The sequence below is a fragment of the Camarhynchus parvulus genome, chromosome 12 (genome assembly GCF_901933205.1).
Source record: "Camarhynchus parvulus chromosome 12, STF_HiC, whole genome shotgun sequence".
Taxonomy (NCBI): Eukaryota; Metazoa; Chordata; class Aves; order Passeriformes; family Thraupidae; genus Camarhynchus; species Camarhynchus parvulus.
Genome location: NC_044582.1, coordinates 8,627,796 through 8,648,248, shown reverse-complemented (window position 1 = coordinate 8,648,248; position 20,453 = coordinate 8,627,796). Strand labels below are relative to the sequence as shown.

At 48.2% G+C, this 20,453-nt stretch overlaps 1 protein-coding gene across 1 annotated transcript; it reads left to right on the top strand.

The window, feature by feature from the left end:
* The first annotated feature begins 936 nt into the window (after nucleotides 1-936).
* On the top strand, nucleotides 937-20,178 carry RAB7A (RAB7A, member RAS oncogene family). The gene is made up of 6 exons (XM_030956666.1): nucleotides 937-1,054; nucleotides 15,832-15,892; nucleotides 16,980-17,106; nucleotides 17,874-18,092; nucleotides 18,583-18,711; nucleotides 18,842-20,178. The coding sequence occupies exons 2-6, from the start codon at nucleotides 15,840-15,842 to the stop codon at nucleotides 18,935-18,937; spliced, it is 624 nt and encodes a 207-aa protein (XP_030812526.1). The 5' UTR covers nucleotides 937-1,054; nucleotides 15,832-15,839; the 3' UTR covers nucleotides 18,938-20,178.
* Nucleotides 20,179-20,453: the final 275 nt, after the last annotated feature.

Genomic DNA, 20,453 nt, shown 5'->3' with positions numbered 1-20,453 from the left:
TCAGGTCCCACCTGGACGTGTTCCTGTGTCACCTGAGTGACCCTGCCTTGGCTGGGGCTGGGCTGGGTGATCTCCAGAGGTCCCTCCCAACCCCAACAAGTCTGTCATTGTGTGATTTTCTTTTTAATATTGCTGGAATACTGCCTCAGCCCTTTATTTTCTTTAATTAGCTTTAAAAATACTTTTTTTTCCCATGGTGGCTTTCCTGAGTTCATAAGCTAACTAAACCCACAGCAGTCACATGACTTGGATGAGTAACAATATTCAAGTAATTGCTGAGTAACAAAATGAACCTGCTGCCAACAGAGAGTAGGAAATACAGATTTCACTCGTACCACCAGGATGGTTACCCCATGGATTTAGGTCCAGACACTTCAGAGGCTCCCTTTTACTTGCCTGCACTGTTGCTCTTGGTGCTGACAATTGCCTGGTTAATCAATCTGAATGTACATCCAACTGGCATCTTTGATCTTTTTTCCTGACAAGCGCCGGTGCTACTACCCCACTTTAAATTACAGCTGCAAGTAAAAATGTATAAATATTAAACATATATAATCTAAAATGTTGCCTCTTTCTTTTTAATAGCAATAACTGAGGGTTTTTTTCAAATAGCAATTTAACTCCGTGCTAGTTCTTCAATGCTATTTAGAAGACACCAAAGAAGAGATTCGTGCCTGTGTGTTCTCATCATTTATGAAGGTTTCTTTGGCCCTTTCCGCCTCCCCTCAGCCCAGGGCGCGGTGTTCATTGAAAGCCCGCGGGGGAGGCAGGTCCCTTCCCATCCCTCCTTTCTGTGTTGGCTCCAGTGGTAACACTAACATTTATTTTCACAAACATTTATTTTATTTTCCACCCCCACGGAGCTGGGCCCGCTGGGCCCCGGCGCCCTGAGATGGCGGGCGGGTCACGTGTGCGGCGCGCGGTGACGCCGGGCCCCGTGAGCGGAAGTTGTCGCTGAGGCGGAAGCGAGCGCGGGAGGCGGCGGGGCCCATTAAAGCCGACGAGGCGGGCGGGGGGCGCAGCGATCGGGCTCGGGCCGCGGCGGCAGCACCAGGTGAGCCCGGTGGCAACGCGCGCTGCCTGCGGGGATGGCGGGGCGGCCGAGCCCCGGGCCGGGGGAGCCGCTCGCGGCCCCTCCCCGGCACCGGGGGGCCCGCGGCGGAGGCGGCGCTGTCTCGGTGATCCCGGCCGGCTTTGCACCGGGGCCCGGCTCGTTTGCCCGCCCCGAGGCGGGCTCAGGCGGCCGCGCTGCCGGCGCCGAGCTCGCTGGAGCCGGGCCCGGCGCTGGCTCGGGACAATGCAGGGGGGTCTCCCCAGGCCCGGGCTCCTCCCCGAGGGCCTTTCCCAGGATGCGCGTTTGGCCCGGCCTTTGTGGAGCCTGCTCTGCGGAGCGGCCCCAGCGGTGCCTCCGGGCACGGAGCGCTTTGTCTGGGGTCTCTGGAGCTGCTGTGGCTCCTCCCGAACCCCGAAGAGGCTTCAGGGTGGCCGGTGGGGGAGCGCTGGGTCGGGGCGGTGAAACGCTGCTCGGGGGTCGGTGGGGAGCGCTTGTAACGTGAAGCGGCAGCCCCGGGAGCGATTAAACTGACCAGAGAGGCGGCCGGGGAGACTGGCAGTTATTGCGAAAGTGGCTGTCGGTGTGTGTAAAGCCTGAGTCAGTGCTAAGAACTATGAGAGTGGATGTTAGAAGTGCTTTTGTCTGTGAGTGTGTAATAAGGTAAATTAAGTGATAGATGCGTTATTAGTTTCCATATATATAGAGACTAATAAATATGGAAATGCCTGATGGTTGTACTTAAGACAATTGCACTCCCTGTAAATAGAGGGCTTATTTTAGTAGTAAAAACGGCTGTCTTCATGTGAAGTAGGATAGGTAACCTCAGCATCAAATGTGTGTCTCACCTAGCACTCTAGGCCTTTTGTTCTCAAAGCTGGAAGTTTCAGCATTATCTCCTGGAAAACTCCAAATGTTTGCTGATAAGCAGAGCTGTTGTGGTCTGTATGAGGTTTTTAGATGTAAACTGAGAACACATGACAGAATGAAGTCCCCCACCCCCAGCTGATAGCAAGCTGTTCTTTGTTTGACACTTGCCAGCATGGAACCCTCAAAGCTTCCAGTACTTGTCACTGGCTGGCCAGCTCTGTCCTTTGCCTAACAGTCTGTGTATCCATGTGGGTGTTGGGTTTGAGGAAGTGGAGATTCTCTTTTTAGGGGAATGGTATATAAGTAGCTGTGCCACAGTGTTTGGCTGGCTGTGACTTGAAGGCTGTGGTGGTACCAATGGCGTGTGAGCAGTAGCTGTAGCCTGGCTATGGTTCCAGTAGAACCAGGCTGCTGGAGTCAGTGTACCCTGCTCTCTCAGGAGCTGAATTTGAGGTTAAAGTGGGTGGAGTAATTTGAATATTCCTTGTTAAATAATCAAGGCCTCGTTGCTGTACTTACTCAGGAAGAACAAGTATACTTTTCTTTCCCCCTCTCCCTTGTGACTCCCAACAGCTGACTGAACACATGACTTGCCCTCCATGCACTAATGAGTGGACCCACCATGCCTGCCTGGCCTGAACCCTCAGAAGTAAAGCAGCTCTAATACTGTTAACTTTCAGGCACTGCCTTGTTTGTTTGTTTGGGGTCTGTGTTTGTTTGTTTTGGATTTTTTTTCTTTACTCTTTATGCTGTTATGTTAATACTCTATGTCTGGTGTAGAAAGGCTGTTATGGGGCTAATCTGACCCCTCAATAAGGAAGGCTTCTGAAATCTCATAGCAGTTTCTTGCTCTTCCAACCTGTAGTGCGAAGTATAACTGATAAGATGGAAGGGAGTTGCTGTGTTAAATGTTATTCTTCCCTGTGGTGTCCTGCAGTGGTCCCTGTCCTCAAACTCAAATATCCTGATAATAGCTCAGCATGGAATCACAGAATATTCTGAATTGGAAGGGGCACTCAAGGATCACAGAAGTTCAGTTCCTGGCCCTGTACAGGACACTCCCACATGTGTCTGAGAGTTCTCAAGTGCTCTTGAGCTCTGGCAAGCTTGGGGCCTTGGCCACTTCCCTGGGGAGCCTGTTCCAGTGCCCAGCCATCCTTTGGGTGAAGAACTTTTTCTCTGTATCCAGCCTAAACCTGCTTGACAAAGCTTCACACTGTTTTCTTGATCCTGTCACTGGTCACCAGAGTGAGGAGGTGGGGAACAGGACACCCTGAGTTGTACCTTCAGGGTGACAAGTTAAGAATTCAAATAACTCTGTTGCAGAGTCTGCACTACAGGCACCCTGTCAAAGCCAAGGAATCCAACTCTTTGAGTAGCGCAGACATGTTAGAACATTGATAAATCCTCAGCTGAAAGTGTAAAATGAGCAAGTTCTGCTCTGAAGTGACCTGGGAAAGACATGACTTTGCTTAGTTTGCTGATCAAAATGAAAGCTTGTGAGCAGGAGGGTTACCAGATTTATTTTCTGCAGCACCTTCTTAAAGCTTGTGTTTTAAGATACTTGTGTTGGAAGGTTGTGAGAATTACCTGTTGGAGCAAATCTCTGGCAAAGCTTGTCCTTGAGGAAACATGACAATTACCATCAAACCATCTGTGCGAAACTATAAATAGCTCTGTCTCTAACATGTATGGGATTTTGGTCTGACTTCTGTGTGAAAATGAGACTACTTTATGCAGAACTTAACATTTGGCTGTAAACAAAACTGGCTGTGCTTGGTTAGGGTGTGTTTTTAAATGCTGCATTGTGAGAGAAAGTTTGCAGGTACCTGGCTTGAGAGTAAGGGCTGTGCAATAGGGCACTGAAACTGGGGGATGATGTGGGCTCACAGGAACTTATTGTTGCACGTCCCTGCCTTCAGAATACAGCAATATTAGTAACTGAAGTCAATTGAATCTTTGTGAAATGAGTACAGGACCCTCACCTTGCATGTTGCTAGTGTTTCCTTATGCCTTCTGGGATTCTCCTTGGCTGTGACCTGACCTGCTCTGAAGTCCCTGTTACTGGGCCCTGGTGGACCTAAGATTCCCTTGCAGAGCTGTAGAGTAATTTAAAGATAGCTGGACTCTCTGCTGTAGAGGCAATAAAGACCTTACCTAAATGCTGCACTTGGTTGGGCACTAGCATGTGCTGCTTGTCTGGCAGCAGTCTTGCATCCTTCAGATGCTGAAGTACTTCATTCTTGCACAGCATTGTCTTGATAATTGCAATTTAATTACCTCATGAGTTAGAGTTGAGTTGGCTTCCCTCTGCAGCTTCCTAAAATGATCTTTTGTAGTTGCTGTGTAACAGTCTGCCTTCAGATATAGCTGTGACCAGAGATTGTGAGGACAAAAGTGTCTCTCTCTGCAGCATCAATCCAAACACGAGCTGTGCATCTCAAAACTGAATTAAATATAGATAATTAATTGAATGACAATAGTTGACACACCATGCTTATTTGTGCAGTGAGGAGCTCGATTAAAGGTCCCATTTCTCTTTAAATGCACCTTGAATAAAGCTCGCAAATGAGCGTCCAAGGTCAGGAGCTGCCCACGTGCTGCTCAGAAATAGCAGGCGCTGAAGGGATGCCCCTGTGTCGCTTGGTTCCCCTCTGGCTCCTGCTGTGCTTGTTGCTTTTGCTCTCTGTTGGTAGGGGTGGGTAGGGATGCAGCTCTGGAGCCCAGCGTGCTGCTGCATTTTGTGCTGGCAGATCTGCCCTGGTGATGTCATCGCTGCTGTGAGCGCTGCTCCTGCTCCTCCTCCCCGGTGCCAGCAACCAGCGCTCGCTCTGTGGGGGAAGCTTTGTCAACACTGCTGCTGCTCCCTCATGGCCAGTGACCCTGGGAAGGGAAGCAGGCTCATCAAGGCCACTGAAGTGTGTTGATTTGCAGCTTATCTCCAGTAGCCTTGACTTCTCTTGCCAGGAAACCTGTTATTGAGGCCACAGCTGTCTTCATAGGGTGGTGAAGCTTCAGGACAGGGTGCGCTGCCTTTGAGATGGGATTGAAGTGTAAACCTGTGGCACAGATTTCTCTCTGAATGATTTAAAGGCACTTGATACAGTGAGTGATTTGCTCTTTCTTCTGCATAACCACTTAAAATGGCAATTTAAGGTGGCTAATTGTGTCTAACTGTACTTGCATGAGTTTCAAGCAGAAATTGTTAAATGAAATTAAATGTCAATTTAAAAAAACTGTTTTTCTTGTGTCTGCCCTATATACTGTAACTTTGATCATTTGAGAGATGAGGTGGACTAGTGAAGTGGTGGACAAAAGTGGAGGCCAGTAACTGGAGCTGCCTTCAGAGCCAGCCTGCCTGGAGTACCTGGACCTTGGTTACTGGGCTGCCAGTTTATCTAACAAGTTTGTGCTGAGCCCTTGAACTCTTTCCAGCTGGAAGCAGAATCCTCTTCAAAGTAACCTGTCTGGTGCTTGTCTCCCTCAAGTGGGCTGAGTCACTCGGCTCCCAGACATGGATAATGATATCTGGAGTCCAAACTGGCACAGTGGTGACATTGTCTCGAGCATGAGCAGTGAGAGGGTTTTAGCTGAGACATGCCTGGGCCTGAACCTTTTTCCCTGCCTAGCAAGATGCCATTTGCCCGCAGAGTTCTCTTAACCTCACCATGCAAGTGAGATTTTTATTACACCTTTGTGGAGCTTCATTGTGGAGCTTGTGGAGAATAGGTAAGTTGGTGGTGTATTGATGCAGGATCTATGCAAGAGGTATGAGGGTATGAAGTATGAGTGTGAAACTGAATATCCACAATACAAATTCCTTGTTAGTCACTGACTCAGCTGTCATGGCAAGCTACCTGTTGCACTCCCATCCTGGTACTGAAATACTTGTCCTTCCTGCTCTGCAAATCACATTAGCATAGTATAGAGTGTGTGTAGGATCAAGAGTTCTGCTCACAGATCAAGGTGTAGTTCTTAGATTACAACCTGTCCCTAGAGAAAGCTTCCTCTCTAGAAGGCTCATTACTGACAACAGGACCTCCTGGAAGGAGGAGTAATGCTTTTGCCATTAGTGTTGATCTGGTGCTTCCCTACATCTGCTAGTAGGATCTCCCATCAGTATTTATCCTTTCTCCTCTATCAAGCTTCTTATGCTGTAGGAAACACAATATTCACTCTCAGATCTGAGTATCAGGTGTAAGTTGCAGCCTCTGGCAGACCTCCTAAGGGCTGTCATTTGACTTGGTCAAAGTCTCCTTTCAGTCTCTTGTTTCCTGCCCAGCCTCTAGGAACTCTGGCAGCCAGGAGTGGATAAACAAGGCGTGTTTACCATTGACAAGGTCTAAGATCTGTGTTTTGCTTACCTCTGCAAAAGTTATCTGTGTTTCTGAAACTGAAAGCAGGAATCTGTGAAAACTTAAACTGTAGTCAAAACTAGAAATTAATCTGAGCACTTAAAAAAATACTGTCAGATATGGTAAAAATCTAACAACTCAACTGTTTGTCAGTGGCCTGGCTAACTTAGAATATTTGGAATTGGCCAGCCTTATCTTCTGGACACATAGATTAAAAAAACCCAGCTGCCTCTGACTGTGTTTGTTTTATAGAAAGCAATAAGGGAGTTGTCACTCAGAGTAGGGCCTGATGTGAGAACTGTGCCGGGCTCTTGATATTCATGTCAGGGTTACTAAAACTGTTGGGTGGCTCCACTAGCTGGGTGCTGTGTGCCCAAAGGCCAGCAAACACCACTGTATAAACTGGGCTGTGTGAGCACTCGAGCTGTGTTCCAGTTAGTCCAAGATTTATTTTACTGACTGGAAAGCTGTCCACCAAGGAGGCCGTGGTGGTAGAGGCATCATGGAAGCTGTGCTGATGTAGCTGCAGCGCTGTGCGTAGGCAAGGCCCTTAGTCAAGACACATGGCTTGTTGCCTAGTGTCTCCCAGCAGCCAGCTATGTGCTCAACTCTCCTCCCACATCCTGAGATTGTCTCCCCCAGGGCAGAATAGGGGAAGTTAAGCTTGCTCTGATAAAGGGGGAGGGGTGTTAAAGCAAGCATGCCTTTTCTTGTAACAGCTTTATCCTTGGGGGAAATCTGCTGGGAACTACCTAAAGTCCTGTAGGATTTAACAGGGGAACTGCCTCTTACTGGAAGGTAGGGGCACAGCAACACTGATTCTTGACATGGTTCGAGCCTCCAAGAGAAGGTAGAAGATCTTGGGACACTTGCTATCGGTCTGTTAGGGTATGTGCCCAATCCTGAGAGGATATTTTGTGGTGTAAGGGCCATTTAGCTACTGGAGGAATCAGTGGACTAAAACTTTATGACCGGAAACATCACTGAAGCTTCTGGGTTTGGCTTTCTTGTTAAGATGTCTTCCTATAAGCAGAAGACTTCCCCTTCAGCAGCCCTGGCTTGCTTCCTGGGAATCCTGGTCTTGTTAGTGTGTAGCATTAGCTTCAAAAGGGTCTTTGTGGCCTCTTCTCCTGCCACAGCTGCAGTCTCCTGCTACCCTGCTACCCTCTGTGGAGATGGTTGGAATCATCCTCAGGTTGTTGAGGAGCAAAGTGATCCACCCAAGGTGCCTGCCCAGCATAGCTGCATCCCTGGGGACGTTTTCTTCACTGCCTTCCTTCCATTGCTTTGCCTCAGTGTGATTATCACCTGCAAGGTCCTACATGTGCTCCTGTGATCTGAGGCTTAGCAGCAGTCTGGGTGTTGTGCTGTTCCCATAGACAGCAAGAGATGTCCTCCAGACCTTTCCCACTGGTACTGTAAGCAAATGTGTTTTCATGCTTGTTCTGCTCCCACTTGCAAGCCGTGTAGTCAGATCAGCATGATGCCTCCTCATGAGAAGGTGGCTGTTGTGATGGCCAAACCAGTAGGAATCGGAGATCAGTTTTTGGCATTAGGGGTGGGGTCTAGTCCTACGTAGTTTGGACTTTTCTAGGGTAGAGTCATAATTAACTATGGCAGCTTTACAGTCAAAAACTTGCTCAAATCCACAGCTAGTATTTAAACTTTGTGCAACATAGAACAACTCTTGTCTGGAGAAGTGCCAGGAGGTGTAGCAGGCGTGTGAATCAGCGAGGCTTGGACTGAAGAGCTTGGCTTTGAGAACCTGGGCTTTGAGCCTAACTGATCATATGCATCAGTGCCTCTCAGGAATGCAGTGCTCTCCAAATCTCAGCCCTAAGGGAGCCACAGCTGAGCTGAGACCTCAGGCAGGGCAGGCCTCTTCTCATGTGCAGGTCCTGCAATGTCAGTGCAGACATGGCCCCTACCTGTGGCATTGCTTCTGCCTTCCCTGTGTTGTCGGCACTCTGGCAAGCTGGATGTTGGCATGTCTCCTTCCAGTGAGCTCTGAGTCCTTGCTCACATACGGGATGTGTGATAGAGCCTCCAGCTGAGGGTTGAGGGGATATCTGAGGTAAACTAAAACCCGACTACCACTGATAGGAGTGTCTATCCCGGCACTGGCTCTGGAGCATCCTTGATCACACCAGGAATCTCTTATGCTCAAAACTGTTCCAAAGTTTGTTTCCCAGCTGGGTTTTCTGCCTGTTTCTCCAGCTGCATGTTGCCCCATCATTCTCTTCCTTTAGCACTGAACTGTGTTAAGAGCATGTTACCCATGAACAGGACACAGCAGAGTATTTGTGTAGGCCTGGTGTCGGCTCCATCTGGGAGCTACTTCAGACCATGTCTGTTGGCTTTTAGCACCGTGTCACACTGGCTTGGTGCTTCTGTTGAAGCAGACAATGAACAGAACTTGAAGCCATGTGGCTGAGCTGCTATTGCTGGTTCCTAAGCTTCACTCAGTTCTAGAGCTGCTGCTCCAGCACTGGAGGCTGCAACTCTGCCCTCAAAAGGAAGTGGAAATTTACTGCAGACAGATGTAATCTAAAAAGCTAATTCCTCTGGGATACTGAACCATGTTCTAAGGTTCAGTTTTGATCTGAGCCATGTCAGTGCGCTAGCAGGCATCTAAAGCTCCAGGCTGTTCTTCAGGAAGGTGAAGCTTTTGGCATAGGACTCTCAGATGGGGGTGGGATGTACTGGACAGTGTATTTACACCTGACAGCTTGCAATGTAATGTTTTACACAAGGTATCAAAAATTAAGTTGTAGCTGAGGCTTTCAGCTCCATGAACAGAGGTAGTTTCTGCCTCACAGGGCTGTCTGGGAAAGGTACCAACTGGACAGAAGCCTGCTCTTGGTGAAGCAGCTCAGCTGCCTGCTGAGCTGCTCCTCTTGAGAAGGGAATGAGGAGCTGTGCTTGAGCTTTTGGCTGGGTACCAGCAGGAGGGAATATATTGGTTAGAACAGCAACATAAACGTGTTGGGAAGAAGGAGGTGGAAATCAGTTTTTAGATGCTACTGTAGAACAGCAGCTAGAGTGTACCCTTCAGTGAAGCTGTCACAAGAATATCTTGCCAGGTGCTTTTGGTGTGGGCTCTGCTTGAACTGACTGCTGCTCCATGGTGCATCTGCAAGGCCTGAAGGCACCTCTGATTGCATGGACTGTAGAGCCCATTGCCTCAAAAACAACCTATTTACAGGGAGCAGTTCTTGCAAATTGTCAGCCCAAATTACAAGATGTTCCTGATTTCCTTTTTAGACACAGCACGTGTCCCCACTAAATGTGAGGCTTTTCTTGATGGTATTTTCCAGTGAGCTGGGGAAGCTGAACTCCTGATAGTCCTGTCATGGGAGTGGGAGAGTACTGTCCTGCCTGTGCAGCCTTTGTCAGTGCAAGACTCAACCTGCTATCATAACTTCCTATGCCTCTGTAGTAGTGCTCCCTGTGAGGATACTGGATACATGTTCTACCTGTAGAGCACCCAGGTTTGGTAAGGAAAAGGTGCAGACTCTGTAGCAGTCAAAAACATCAAAGGCAGCCATATTTCTAGTTTCTTCCTTGAAGGCAGCTTGGCATTTCTTAAGTCATGTTGATATGAAGTTAGTAGCCCCTGCTGATTATCTTCTGACTGCTGCTGTGCTTTTGCCCAGCTGAAAAGACAGGACTTGTGTCACTCTTGGGAGAATGCAAGTGACATGTTTAATGTTCGTATTTGTTGGTCTCAGATTTGTGTTGAACTGTTCAGGCAGTCACTTGTAGCTTTGTATTGGTTGACACCTTCTTAGCAATGTCCGTCTGACCAGCCAGTGGGAACCAAGCTGCTGTTAAATTGTAACTGGAAAAGCTTTTTCTGCCCCATCTGGGGCTCTGCTGCAGTTGGAGTTTGAGGCTTCAATACAAAGGGTGTCTGGACTGCTCAGACACTGTACAACCAGGAACTGGGACTCTGGTTAACTAGTGGCCATAATAGGCTATGCCTTCCCTCAGGATGAAGCCTTGCTTTTTCAGAGCAGCTGAAAAATTGGAGCAAATTCATGTATCTACTGAAAGGTTTGGCTAAAGCACGGCAAGGTGCAGTGTGACTATGGGGCAAGTGGTATGTGCCAGGCTGTTTGGTGTGCTTGGGCCTCTAAAAACAGAATAAACATTCAGTGACCATCTCATTTCAGTGGCTGAAGATATAAGCAGACATAAGCCCTTGAGATGCCAAACGTGCTAGGGAACTTGATACTTTTGAGAGGGAACTGGTTCAGTCTGACTGAGCTGGTCCTGAATAATATTTCTAGCTTCAGTTTCCTTGAAGAAATGCTGAACCCAGTGAGGGAGGAGGGAGGGAATAAAAATAGCTCTCTGTAGTACAGAGACATCCATGCTAGAGAACAGTGAGTAGAGGTGCTGTTTCTGTGTCAGAAGTGCACTTGGCTGCATTTTGGGACACTCTTCCCACATTTCAGGACAGAAGGTTCTTCCAGAGCACAAGGGGAAGCTCTTGTCTGGTCACTGTGGTGAGCGTGCTGCCATGTGTGGTAGCCCCTAATGGACACCTGATCTGTCCACATCAGCTTGTTCATGGTTGGGGGTTTTTGTTAAAGGTCCTGTGGTGTAGCAGGAAAGTGGAAGCTCTGCTTATCAGCCATGGCACCCAGAGCAGACCTGCAGTGATTCAGGTTCAAATACACCTTTTTGTGGGATACCTGCTTGCTCTTGTGCTGCCTGCTGGGAGAGGGAGCAAAACTAGGCATCCATAACTCTGAGTTTAGCTGTGCTCAGTGCCTGCTGCCCTACCACTTTGTGCCTGGTTGGTGTGGTGTTAAATATTCCTGGCAGAGGACATAAGGATGAGATGTGCTGTCCAGCATCCTCACTTCAGCCCTGAGCTGGTTGCTGAGAAGGTGCAGGTGGCAGGCTGATAGCTGTAGTAACAGGGAGCTCCTGGTCCAACATTCCAGCCTCTATAGACATGTTAGGATTGTGATTCCAGCTGTTCAATAGCAAAACTGAAACAGTAAAGACTGCTCAGCAGCTTCAAAACTGGTATGGGTATGCTGCTGCTTAGGGAGCCTTGTCTTCCAAGGAGGTGAGATTCCCCTAGGGCTGGATGCTTTCACACTGAAACTGTCCATGAGCCATTTAGAATATTCCTTTTGCAAAGCCTGCTTCTGTTAAAGCATAGCTAATCTGAGGTCTGGTGAGCCATCAATGCAAACTGCTACTGTTCCTGCTTGTACCAACCCAATTAATATTAAAATGCCTACATTGTGACTTGACACGTGAACATCTCTAAGGAATTTGTAACCCTCCATTTCTGCTTTGAGTTAAAGCAGCTGCCTTAATATAGCAAGGGAAAGGACAGTTGTAATGTGCTCTGAAGCAACAAGGGAAACCTAATTAGACTTGGCATAGGCTTTATTTGCTCTTGCATCTGAGCTGTAGAGCTGTGAAGCTTCATAGGATGGGTTTTGACTTTTCCTTTCAGATTAGCTAAACCAGTGATGCTTGCAGCAATTTTCCCTTGCAGCTGCTGCAGGTGAGCGTTAAAGGTAATAACAGTATTGTGGGATAGAGTGTGCTATACCAGCTTAATTTCTTGAGGGTCAGCATATCATTAATGGCTTGTTTGCTTAGAGTATAGGCATTAAAAATGGAGTGGAAGGTTTCCTCTCCTGTATTAGAGACAGCTGTGTCATTTCTTTGGCACTGTTAAGCCAGGAGGAGGAATGGTTGTGGTGATCAGCCTTGGCTGATGTGGAGTGTCTGGTGGCTCCGGAGCAGGGCTGCCTGGGTGTGCTGCTCTAGGCTGTGTTCTGAGCAGTCATGCAGATGACTTCGCTCAAAAAGATTTCATGTAGTGTGAAACAGCTGAGTCTTGGATCAAATCTTAACAAACAAGTTTTATTTCGTGATTCCTCTGAAGAAGGAAGTGTTTGTTCAGAAGTGCTCCCGGGACTGGACACAAGCCCCATGTGAGCTCTCACACTGCCATCTGAAGGGTGTGTGCCTCAACAGGGTGCTGCTGTGGAGTAATTGTGTCAAATACCATAAGGCAAGACAAGCTGCATTCTATAGTGCAAAATAGTCTTAGTGCTGAGTCAGTGGGACTCCAGGCTATCTCAACTCAACCATTTTCTACAGGACCTGAGGATGTGTTTCCTTGTGGTACTGGGCAAGGAATAACTCTGAAGCCTTGGTCTGTTTATACCTGCAATAGAAGATTATTAAAGAGGGCTTGGCCCATCAGCTGACTGGGCTTCAAGGCAGCATCGGTCAAGCCTGGTAGAACAAGGGTGTGAGACTGGGCAGTGTCCATGCTGGTCCCTGGCAGGGCTGCAGTTCCTCACTGTCCCATGGCCCACACCAAATATGAAGCTGCAGCAGCTCTTCCTGGGCTATGGCTCACATCCGTTGCATCACCTGGGATGGAAGCTGAGTGTCTCACCTGCCTGGTGTTGATGGGGCAGTGACAGCCCTTCACACTGCTGGGTAACCTGTCAGCTATGACAAGAAGGCAGTGGCAGCTCTGACTCAGCCTGACTTCCTATGTCTGCAGGTGGCTGCTCAGCTGAGTTGCTTCTAAGGTGATGAATCCTGACAGAGCAGTTTTCCCTCCTCTCACAGTGGAACTTCAGGCTATGTTGAACTTGGGAGATAAGCATGCAGTGTGATTTAGTGTTGCAATTTAGGGCTCTGCAAATCCCTCCCTAAGCACGAGAACTAATGCCAGCTTGTCCAAAGCTGCTTCGAATACCAGGAGGCAGTGAGCTGCAGCAGCAAGTGATATTGGAAACACTCTGAGGAAAATAGAAGCAGTTCCCAGAAGCATGCTGGGTTCTGGCACAGCCACTTCCGGGTGAGTTGTTTTCCTCTGTCCTGAGGAAATCAGGTGACTTGCACTGGACCTGAACCTATGCAGATGTTTTTCATGACAGTTCAGTGTACACAGCTGTCTTAAGGCTGTTTTAAAGCCTGTTCACTTACTTCTTCCTCCATCTGGGCTGCTTGTGCTGCACAAGTCTCTGGCTTGGCTGGCAAAAGTGTCGCTTGTTATGTGCTTTGTGAACACAGGAGGTGCAGGCTTGAAGGGACTTCTGTGCTCTGTTCTAGCCATGGCTATAGGGGAGACAAGCAATGGTCTGTGCATCTTGGCAAGAGCAGAAGCAGAGCTCAGTGTTGGTGCAGTTGACAACTTTCAGCTGGCTCTATCTGGGTGAGCATAGCTGGACTGTCAGCTGGATCAGTGAACAGTGCAGCCCACTGGAAAAGTGTGGTGTTGACACTTGCAGAAACTGTCCTTCACGTGCTCTCCGGCATCTGCTAACACCCATCTAAGGCTGGCATCAGCCCTGTGGGTGACCTGTCACTGCTGCTCACTGCACAGCCCCTGGCTGTTATCTCCTCAGCACTGAGTCCTGTTTAGGTGTATCTGAAGGATCTCATGAGGTTATACAGGAAAAAAACCCAGAAGGGCCAAAGCCCAACTAGAACTTAATCTGACTGCTGCTGTAAAAGATAATAAAAAGTGTAAAGAGTGTTTTTGTGCATTAGTAACAAAAGAGAGCAAAGAGGCATCCCCATCCTTTATCAGATATGGAGGGAAACATAGTGATAAAGGCTGAGGAAGAGGCCTGCTACATGACTTACACACACTCAAGACTCAGTGGTTTGTGCGTGGGTACTGAGGGATCTGGTGGAGGTGCTCCCTGAGCCCCTTTCAATCCAGCAGTCGTGGTTCCTGGGGAGGTCCCTGTGCACTGGAAGTTAGCAAATGAAGCGTCCATGTACAAGAAGGGTCAGAATCAGAAGGAGGATCTGTGGAAGGCCTGTTAGTGTGACCTTGGTGCCAGAGAAGGTTATGGAGCAGATCTCTTGAATGCCACCATGCAACATGTACAGGACCTGGGTGATCCTAGAGGCCTTTCCCAACCTAAACAACCCTGTGACTGTGAGGTGGGTACAAAAAGTCCAAAAAGTGTCGCTGTAGGTGCATCACTACAGTGGTGCAGGGGTGCTCCTTCAGCTTCTGCAGCATCCACTGCCAGCAAAGGCTCTTCATGTCTTCTAACCCTCAAAGCTTGAGATGGTTAAGATCTTTTGCAACTGGACTAAATCTAGTGAGAGGCTTTTACAGCTTGAAGCCTCCTGTAGTAGTGGGGTGAAATGGCTGTGGTTATCTAGCACCTAAGGCTGTTGTATATCCCAGGAAGCACATAAGGATCAAGCTGCTTGAAGACATAAATCCCTGTTGTAGAAGCAAAGGCCTCCTTAGCTGTGAAAATCAGGAATAGCTCCTGAAGAGTAGGAGTTGTGTGCTATAATGAACGTGATATAGCAGGATGGGAATTTTAGGGTAGGCAAGTCCATACTCTTTGGAGTCAAGTAGCACAGCTGTAGCCATCCTGTGGCTCCTCTTGCTGTACTGAACCTACAGGGCTCCTTCAGGAAAGCCAAGTCCTTGTGTTGTGGAGCAGGTCAGTACCAAAACAGGGTCTGTGATCTGATCCAGCACATAAGAGTGGCTGGCCCACCCCCTCCCCAGAGGTATGGAGAAGAGCCTCAGGGTAGGAGGGGTGTGCTCAGCCCCTGGACAGATCCTCTACTTGCTCTCACCATGCTAAAGAATATCCAGAAGTGTATTCAGGCCTGCTGCAGCTGATGAACTTGTAGCTGCCTCATGGTCTGAAGGAGACCTGGGAGCAGATGAGTGTGGAACTCTGAAGCTCAGCTCTCTTTAATTGGGTGTACCATTAGTGGCCAGTTTAGAGCCTCCTGCCTATGAAGTTTTGACAAACAAGTCATCATCTGATGGAGTGGATGGCCATCAGTGGGCTGAATGTTGAGGTTTGTCACTGTAACCTTATTACACCAAAGCTGAGGTGGCAGTAGTCAGCTTCCTGTGCCCTCAAGAAAAGCCACAGTCTGGTAGCAGTTTGCTTTGTAATTCAGCTGCCCTGTGTGGCTGTTGCAGCTGCTTCAACCCCAGCATGTCCTTGGGATTTGGTTCTTTCACAAAGCACAGCTGCTGGAGAAAGCTACCCCCTCTCCAAGCTCATGATGGAGGAAATGCTGCTTTTTTTTTTCCTTATTTTTTGTTGGAAAACTACTGAACAGCACAAAAAAGCTTGAGTGTGGTATTAGACACATGCCTGCTTACCCCTCACTTTGTGGCATGTGTAAGAATTATTAGCCTGTGTTGGGAGCTGGTATGATTTACTGCACTGCCTCAAGTCAAGGGAGATGGCCTGGGCTAGTACATCTCCCAGATGGCCTGGAAATGGGATCCAGAAGGGCCTTGGTACAGTAAGTGACAAGTGCTCAGCTCATCTGATATTAAATTGCCACTGCTGGTCTGGCATGGCCCAGCCTGTGCAGTGGGCAGACACCTGGGCAGTACTGAGTGTAGCCTTGAACTGGAGTCTGGTTTCAGGACTACTGGGCCCTGCCTGTCCCTGGCTCCTTGCTGGGAGTCAGGTTTCCCAGCCTCCAAAATTGCTGCTTGCTTTCTTGAGGAATGACATACTAATAGTTTGTGATGGGATTGTTCTTCCTTTCTAGTGTGAAAGATGACTTCTAGGAAGAAAGTGTTACTGAAAGTCATCATCCTTGGAGACTCTGGGTAAGTGAAAGAACCTTTAAGATGCTAATCTGTATCTGGCTAGAGCAGTGCTCTTGACTAGTGGGAGCCTGGATGCACTGTAAGAAATCAGCAGTGCTGGGAGGAGAGATTTTACAGCCCATGATAGCTGTGTCACCTCAGGTCTAGGAACTCTTCACTGCCCTCTGTCTTGAATGTGTCCCTGCAGTATCCTGAGGTCCTGTCACAATATTAAATGGGGAAAATGTGATGGGCAGGCTACTGGAGTAGCAAGAGTGGAATAACCTTCTGCAAGGAGGACATGTGCTGTTGGAATGAGTGTTTCACTTAAAAAAAATAAAATACAAAACCCCAAAACCACTAGTAAGCATTCTTAGGTGGCTTCCTAAAACTCTGTCAGAGACATAGTCTGTACTGAGCCATCTGCTTTGCTTCTCTGGACTGGCTGGAGCACGCCCCTTGGAGTGAAAGGCTTTGCTCTGTGCTCTCAGCGAGGAGTCTGCTCTGCTGTCACAGGTTGCTCGCTGTGCAGGCTGTAACCTGATTCCCATGACCTCAGGTTTATTTATACTGCTGTCCCCAGCAAGCTGTTATTCAGGGAGTGTTTCTCAGCCACACAGAGGGCATGTGAGCCTCTAAGCTTGCTCTCGGGGGAGGGTCTCCACCTCTGGGTGCCTAGCAGACGTTTGTGTTTGTGAGCTGTTGCCATCTGAGATTGTCTGGTTTTCCACCTCCTCCTCCTTCTGCAGAGGCTGAAGATTACTGTTTGTGATGGGTTTCTCTGAAGCACTTCATCTTCCAAAATTGCCTTCATGGTCATAATGTGATGTCTGTTCCTTACCAAGGATCAGATTAGTGATGGGGAGGTGAGGTTTCTCAGGATGTAATCCTTTGTATCCTTGGGTAGCTAATGCTCTTACTCAGCTGGTGCTTCAGCATCTCTTGGTGTGCAAGCCCCTGCTAGCAGAGGTGGGTGCTTTGTCCCTGGCTGAAAAGCCAGGAGGTTATGGGCAGTGAAGGGCACTGGAATGTTCTCTTCAGGGTGGTTAACTCAAACACTGTTGTAGAAACAGCTTACCAAGTCTTTCTTTTTTGTGTTCCTGTGCAGGGTGGGAAAGACATCGCTCATGAACCAGTATGTGAACAAGAAATTCAGTAACCAGTACAAGGCTACGATAGGTGCAGACTTCCTGACAAAAGAGGTGATGGTGGATGACAGGCTAGTGACAATGCAGGTAAGGAGGGACCCTGCTGCCAGGGCTGCCATCACCCTACTTGTGTGGAAGCATCTGCTCTGGTGTAGGGGTCAGTGTCCTGGGTGTGAGTCTTGTTTGCACTGAACTTTGTTAGACATAAGCGCTTCTGGGCTTCTCTGCAAATTTTTTCATGGGCTGAACAAGGGAATGCTAAGATTAATCTGGGTTTAGCTAACAGCAGTGTTGCTAGGCCCTGTTTAAAAAACTGGATTTGGTACTGTCAGTAAACTAGGTCTTGTTAGAAAGATTCACTTCCCTAGTGTTCAAGAACTGGAAAGGACTCCCTAGGTCAGCCATTTGTGTCACCCCAAGTCCTGTGGGGTATAGTGTTAACCTGCCAGCCTGCTTATGTCTCTGGTATCTGCAGCTTTCATCTCTCCATGGTGAAACTGACTGCAAGGCAGCAAAAGCTGCAGCCATCAGAGGAGTGTTTGAACTCTGCTGCCGTCCAGGTGCATGCAAGCACTGCAGACAGGTCACCTGCTGACCCTAATACCCAATCCTGCTTGTCCAGGACAAGGATATGTCCCTGGCTGAGGCTGAACAGAAAAAGGGTCAACTATCTTTAGAAGGTGTTTCTGGCTCCTGATGCTTAGTGCCTACAGAAATCCCCATGCCTGCAGGTGCTGCTATCTGCCCAGCTGGGGACTATATATGCCTGGTGGGGAGTTTTGGAATGAATGCCCTAATTGCAGACTGCCTGTGTCAGAGTAGAACTGGCTTATCTGCCCTGTCTTTTGCTCCAGATATGGGATACAGCAGGCCAAGAACGATTTCAGTCTCTGGGAGTTGCCTTCTACAGGGGAGCAGATTGCTGTGTGCTGGTATTCGATGTCACGGCTCCCAACACGTTCAAAACCCTAGACAGCTGGAGGGATGAATTCCTCATTCAGGCCAGTCCAAGGGATCCTGAGAATTTTCCTTTTGTTGTGCTGGGAAACAAGATTGACCTAGAAAACAGACAAGTGAGTACTGGGACTTACTAACCTCCTCTTGAGAAACTGCTGGAGTGGGAGACCTTGTAGAAACACAGGAGAGTTACCTGAGAAACGGGAGTGGGAGGTGCCTGAGAGTGGCTCAGATGTTGTCTGCCACCGGAGAAGGGTTTCTCCTGCCTGGAGAGGTCAGGCCCCTGTGCACAGCATGCTTCTGCCCACTGGTGGAAGGATTGCAGCAGCTTCCTGGGGAGGGGGGTGCAAGGGGAGGAGCTGCTTCTCCTCCCCCAGATGTGCTGAGCAGCTCCTATGGGAGCAAGCCAGTGCTCTGTGGTCTCCTTGCCCTTGGGCAGGGTCTGTCAGGTGGTGGGAAGTGGTCTCCTGTGTTCTGTTTCAAGGCTGTGGCTTTGATGAGGTCAGAGCTGCTCAGGTTGGATATGAGGGATCTCTGGCCTTGCCCTGAAAATAAAACCCCTCCCTGCATAGCAGAAGGTAGTGATGCTGTTCTCTGTCCACCCAGGTCACCACAAAACGAGCACAAGCCTGGTGCTACAGTAAAAACAACATCCCCTACTTTGAAACCAGTGCCAAGGAGGCCATTAATGTGGAACAAGCTTTCCAGACGATCGCACGAAATGCACTTAAACAGGTAGGGAGGGAAGCAGTGTGCAGCCCTGCCCCAGAGCTGTGGGCAGCCTGGGGCTCACCCCCACCTTGCCCAGCTCCTTGCATGCTGGGAACTGTCTGCAGAGCATTGACTCCTCCTCCTCTCCCACTAGGAAACCGAAGTGGAACTTTACAATGAATTCCCTGAACCCATCAAACTAGACAAGACTGACCGAGCGAAGGCTTCTGCGGAGAGTTGCAGCTGCTGAGGGGAGTGGGAGGGGTTGAGCACAGTCCTTCACAAACAAATATCACACTTAGGCCTTCAAACACACAGCCCCTCTTCTGTGTTTAAAATGAAATTACAAAAAAAAAAAAATTGCATCTCCAGCTGCCAAAATCCACCCATCTCTCATGAGCATCTGAGTCCTGCACTTCAGAGCTCAGGTCCCCACACCATCCACATCACACTTCATGGTAACAGACCTTTCTCTTAGTTTAAAATGGAAACTGTTATGTATGTTTGGAACTGAATCTAATTCCGGGTGTCCAATGGAGAGAAACTGTTTACAGGTAATCTGTGTAACAAGTTACATACATTTTTAACTGTCTCGTGTTTTCCCCTGTGAAGGCTGCAGTTGGAAAGGCTGATTACCCATAGTTCATTGCAAGCTCAGCACTCAGTCAGACTAGGTTGAGTTTTGTATGTATCTCTGTTAATGCTTGTTACTTTTAACTAATCAGATCTTTTTACAGTATCCATGTATTATGTAATGCTTCTTTAGGAAAAATCTTATAGTACATGTTAATATATGCAACCAATTAAAAATGTATAAATTAGTGTAAAATTCCTGAATTACATGTTCAAGTACTGAAACACAGGTTGTGTAGAAAGTGAGGAGGACACTTGTGACCTGCGGCGTGCTAGCAACACAGAGTCCAGATAGAGGCAGTATTCTGTACAGTAGAGATGAACTATGTAAGCCTTCTTGTTTTGAGGCCAGAAAGGCTTCATCTTCTGGAAAAATCTGTCTGGCTTCCTTGTATCTAAATTCTCAGATTTGCATAACAGCATTGATATGCACACTGGATTATTGGATTTAAAATTAAATACAGCTATGAAATGACCTCATTTGTTCACCTCCCCTACTGCTTAACTCCTGACATCCTGGAGCGAGCATGAGGAGCCAGAGCTGAGGTGTGCCTGTGGCTCTTTGTGCTGTGGAAGGAGCTCCCACTTGGGGTGTGGTAGCTGTTTCTTGATGAATGACCTGGACTATGAATCTTCCCTTTCTTCTTACTGACTGCTAATCTGGATTTTTGGTATGGAAAAACTTGGCAATCTAGTCCCTTTCCTTTCTTCCTTTCTTCCTGGTATTTGTTCTTGCATTTGTAGCTTGCTTAAATGGAGCCCTTCTACCTGTTTTCCAGAGGTCTACATTCTAGTACGTAGGCTGAGCTCTTATGTAAAGAAACAAACATGATGCCAATAAACTTAACAAGAACAAACCTTCTTGTTTACTCCTGTTTCTGGCTCTTTTTTTCCTCCACTAACATGCTTTCTTTCCTCTGTCTAGTCACCATTCCAGCAAGCCAATGCTTGCTAACTGAAGGACAATTGTGCTTCTTCCTTACTATAAAGTTTGTGCCTTCCAGCTTGGTTTTTGAGAGTGAGGTGAGGCAGCCCTGCTTGCTTGGCTGGGGCACTGCTAGAGAGTTACCCCTCTGCTTCTCTGCAATCTGCTTGCAGGGCAGGAATGATGCTGGATCAGATCCCTCAGGGAG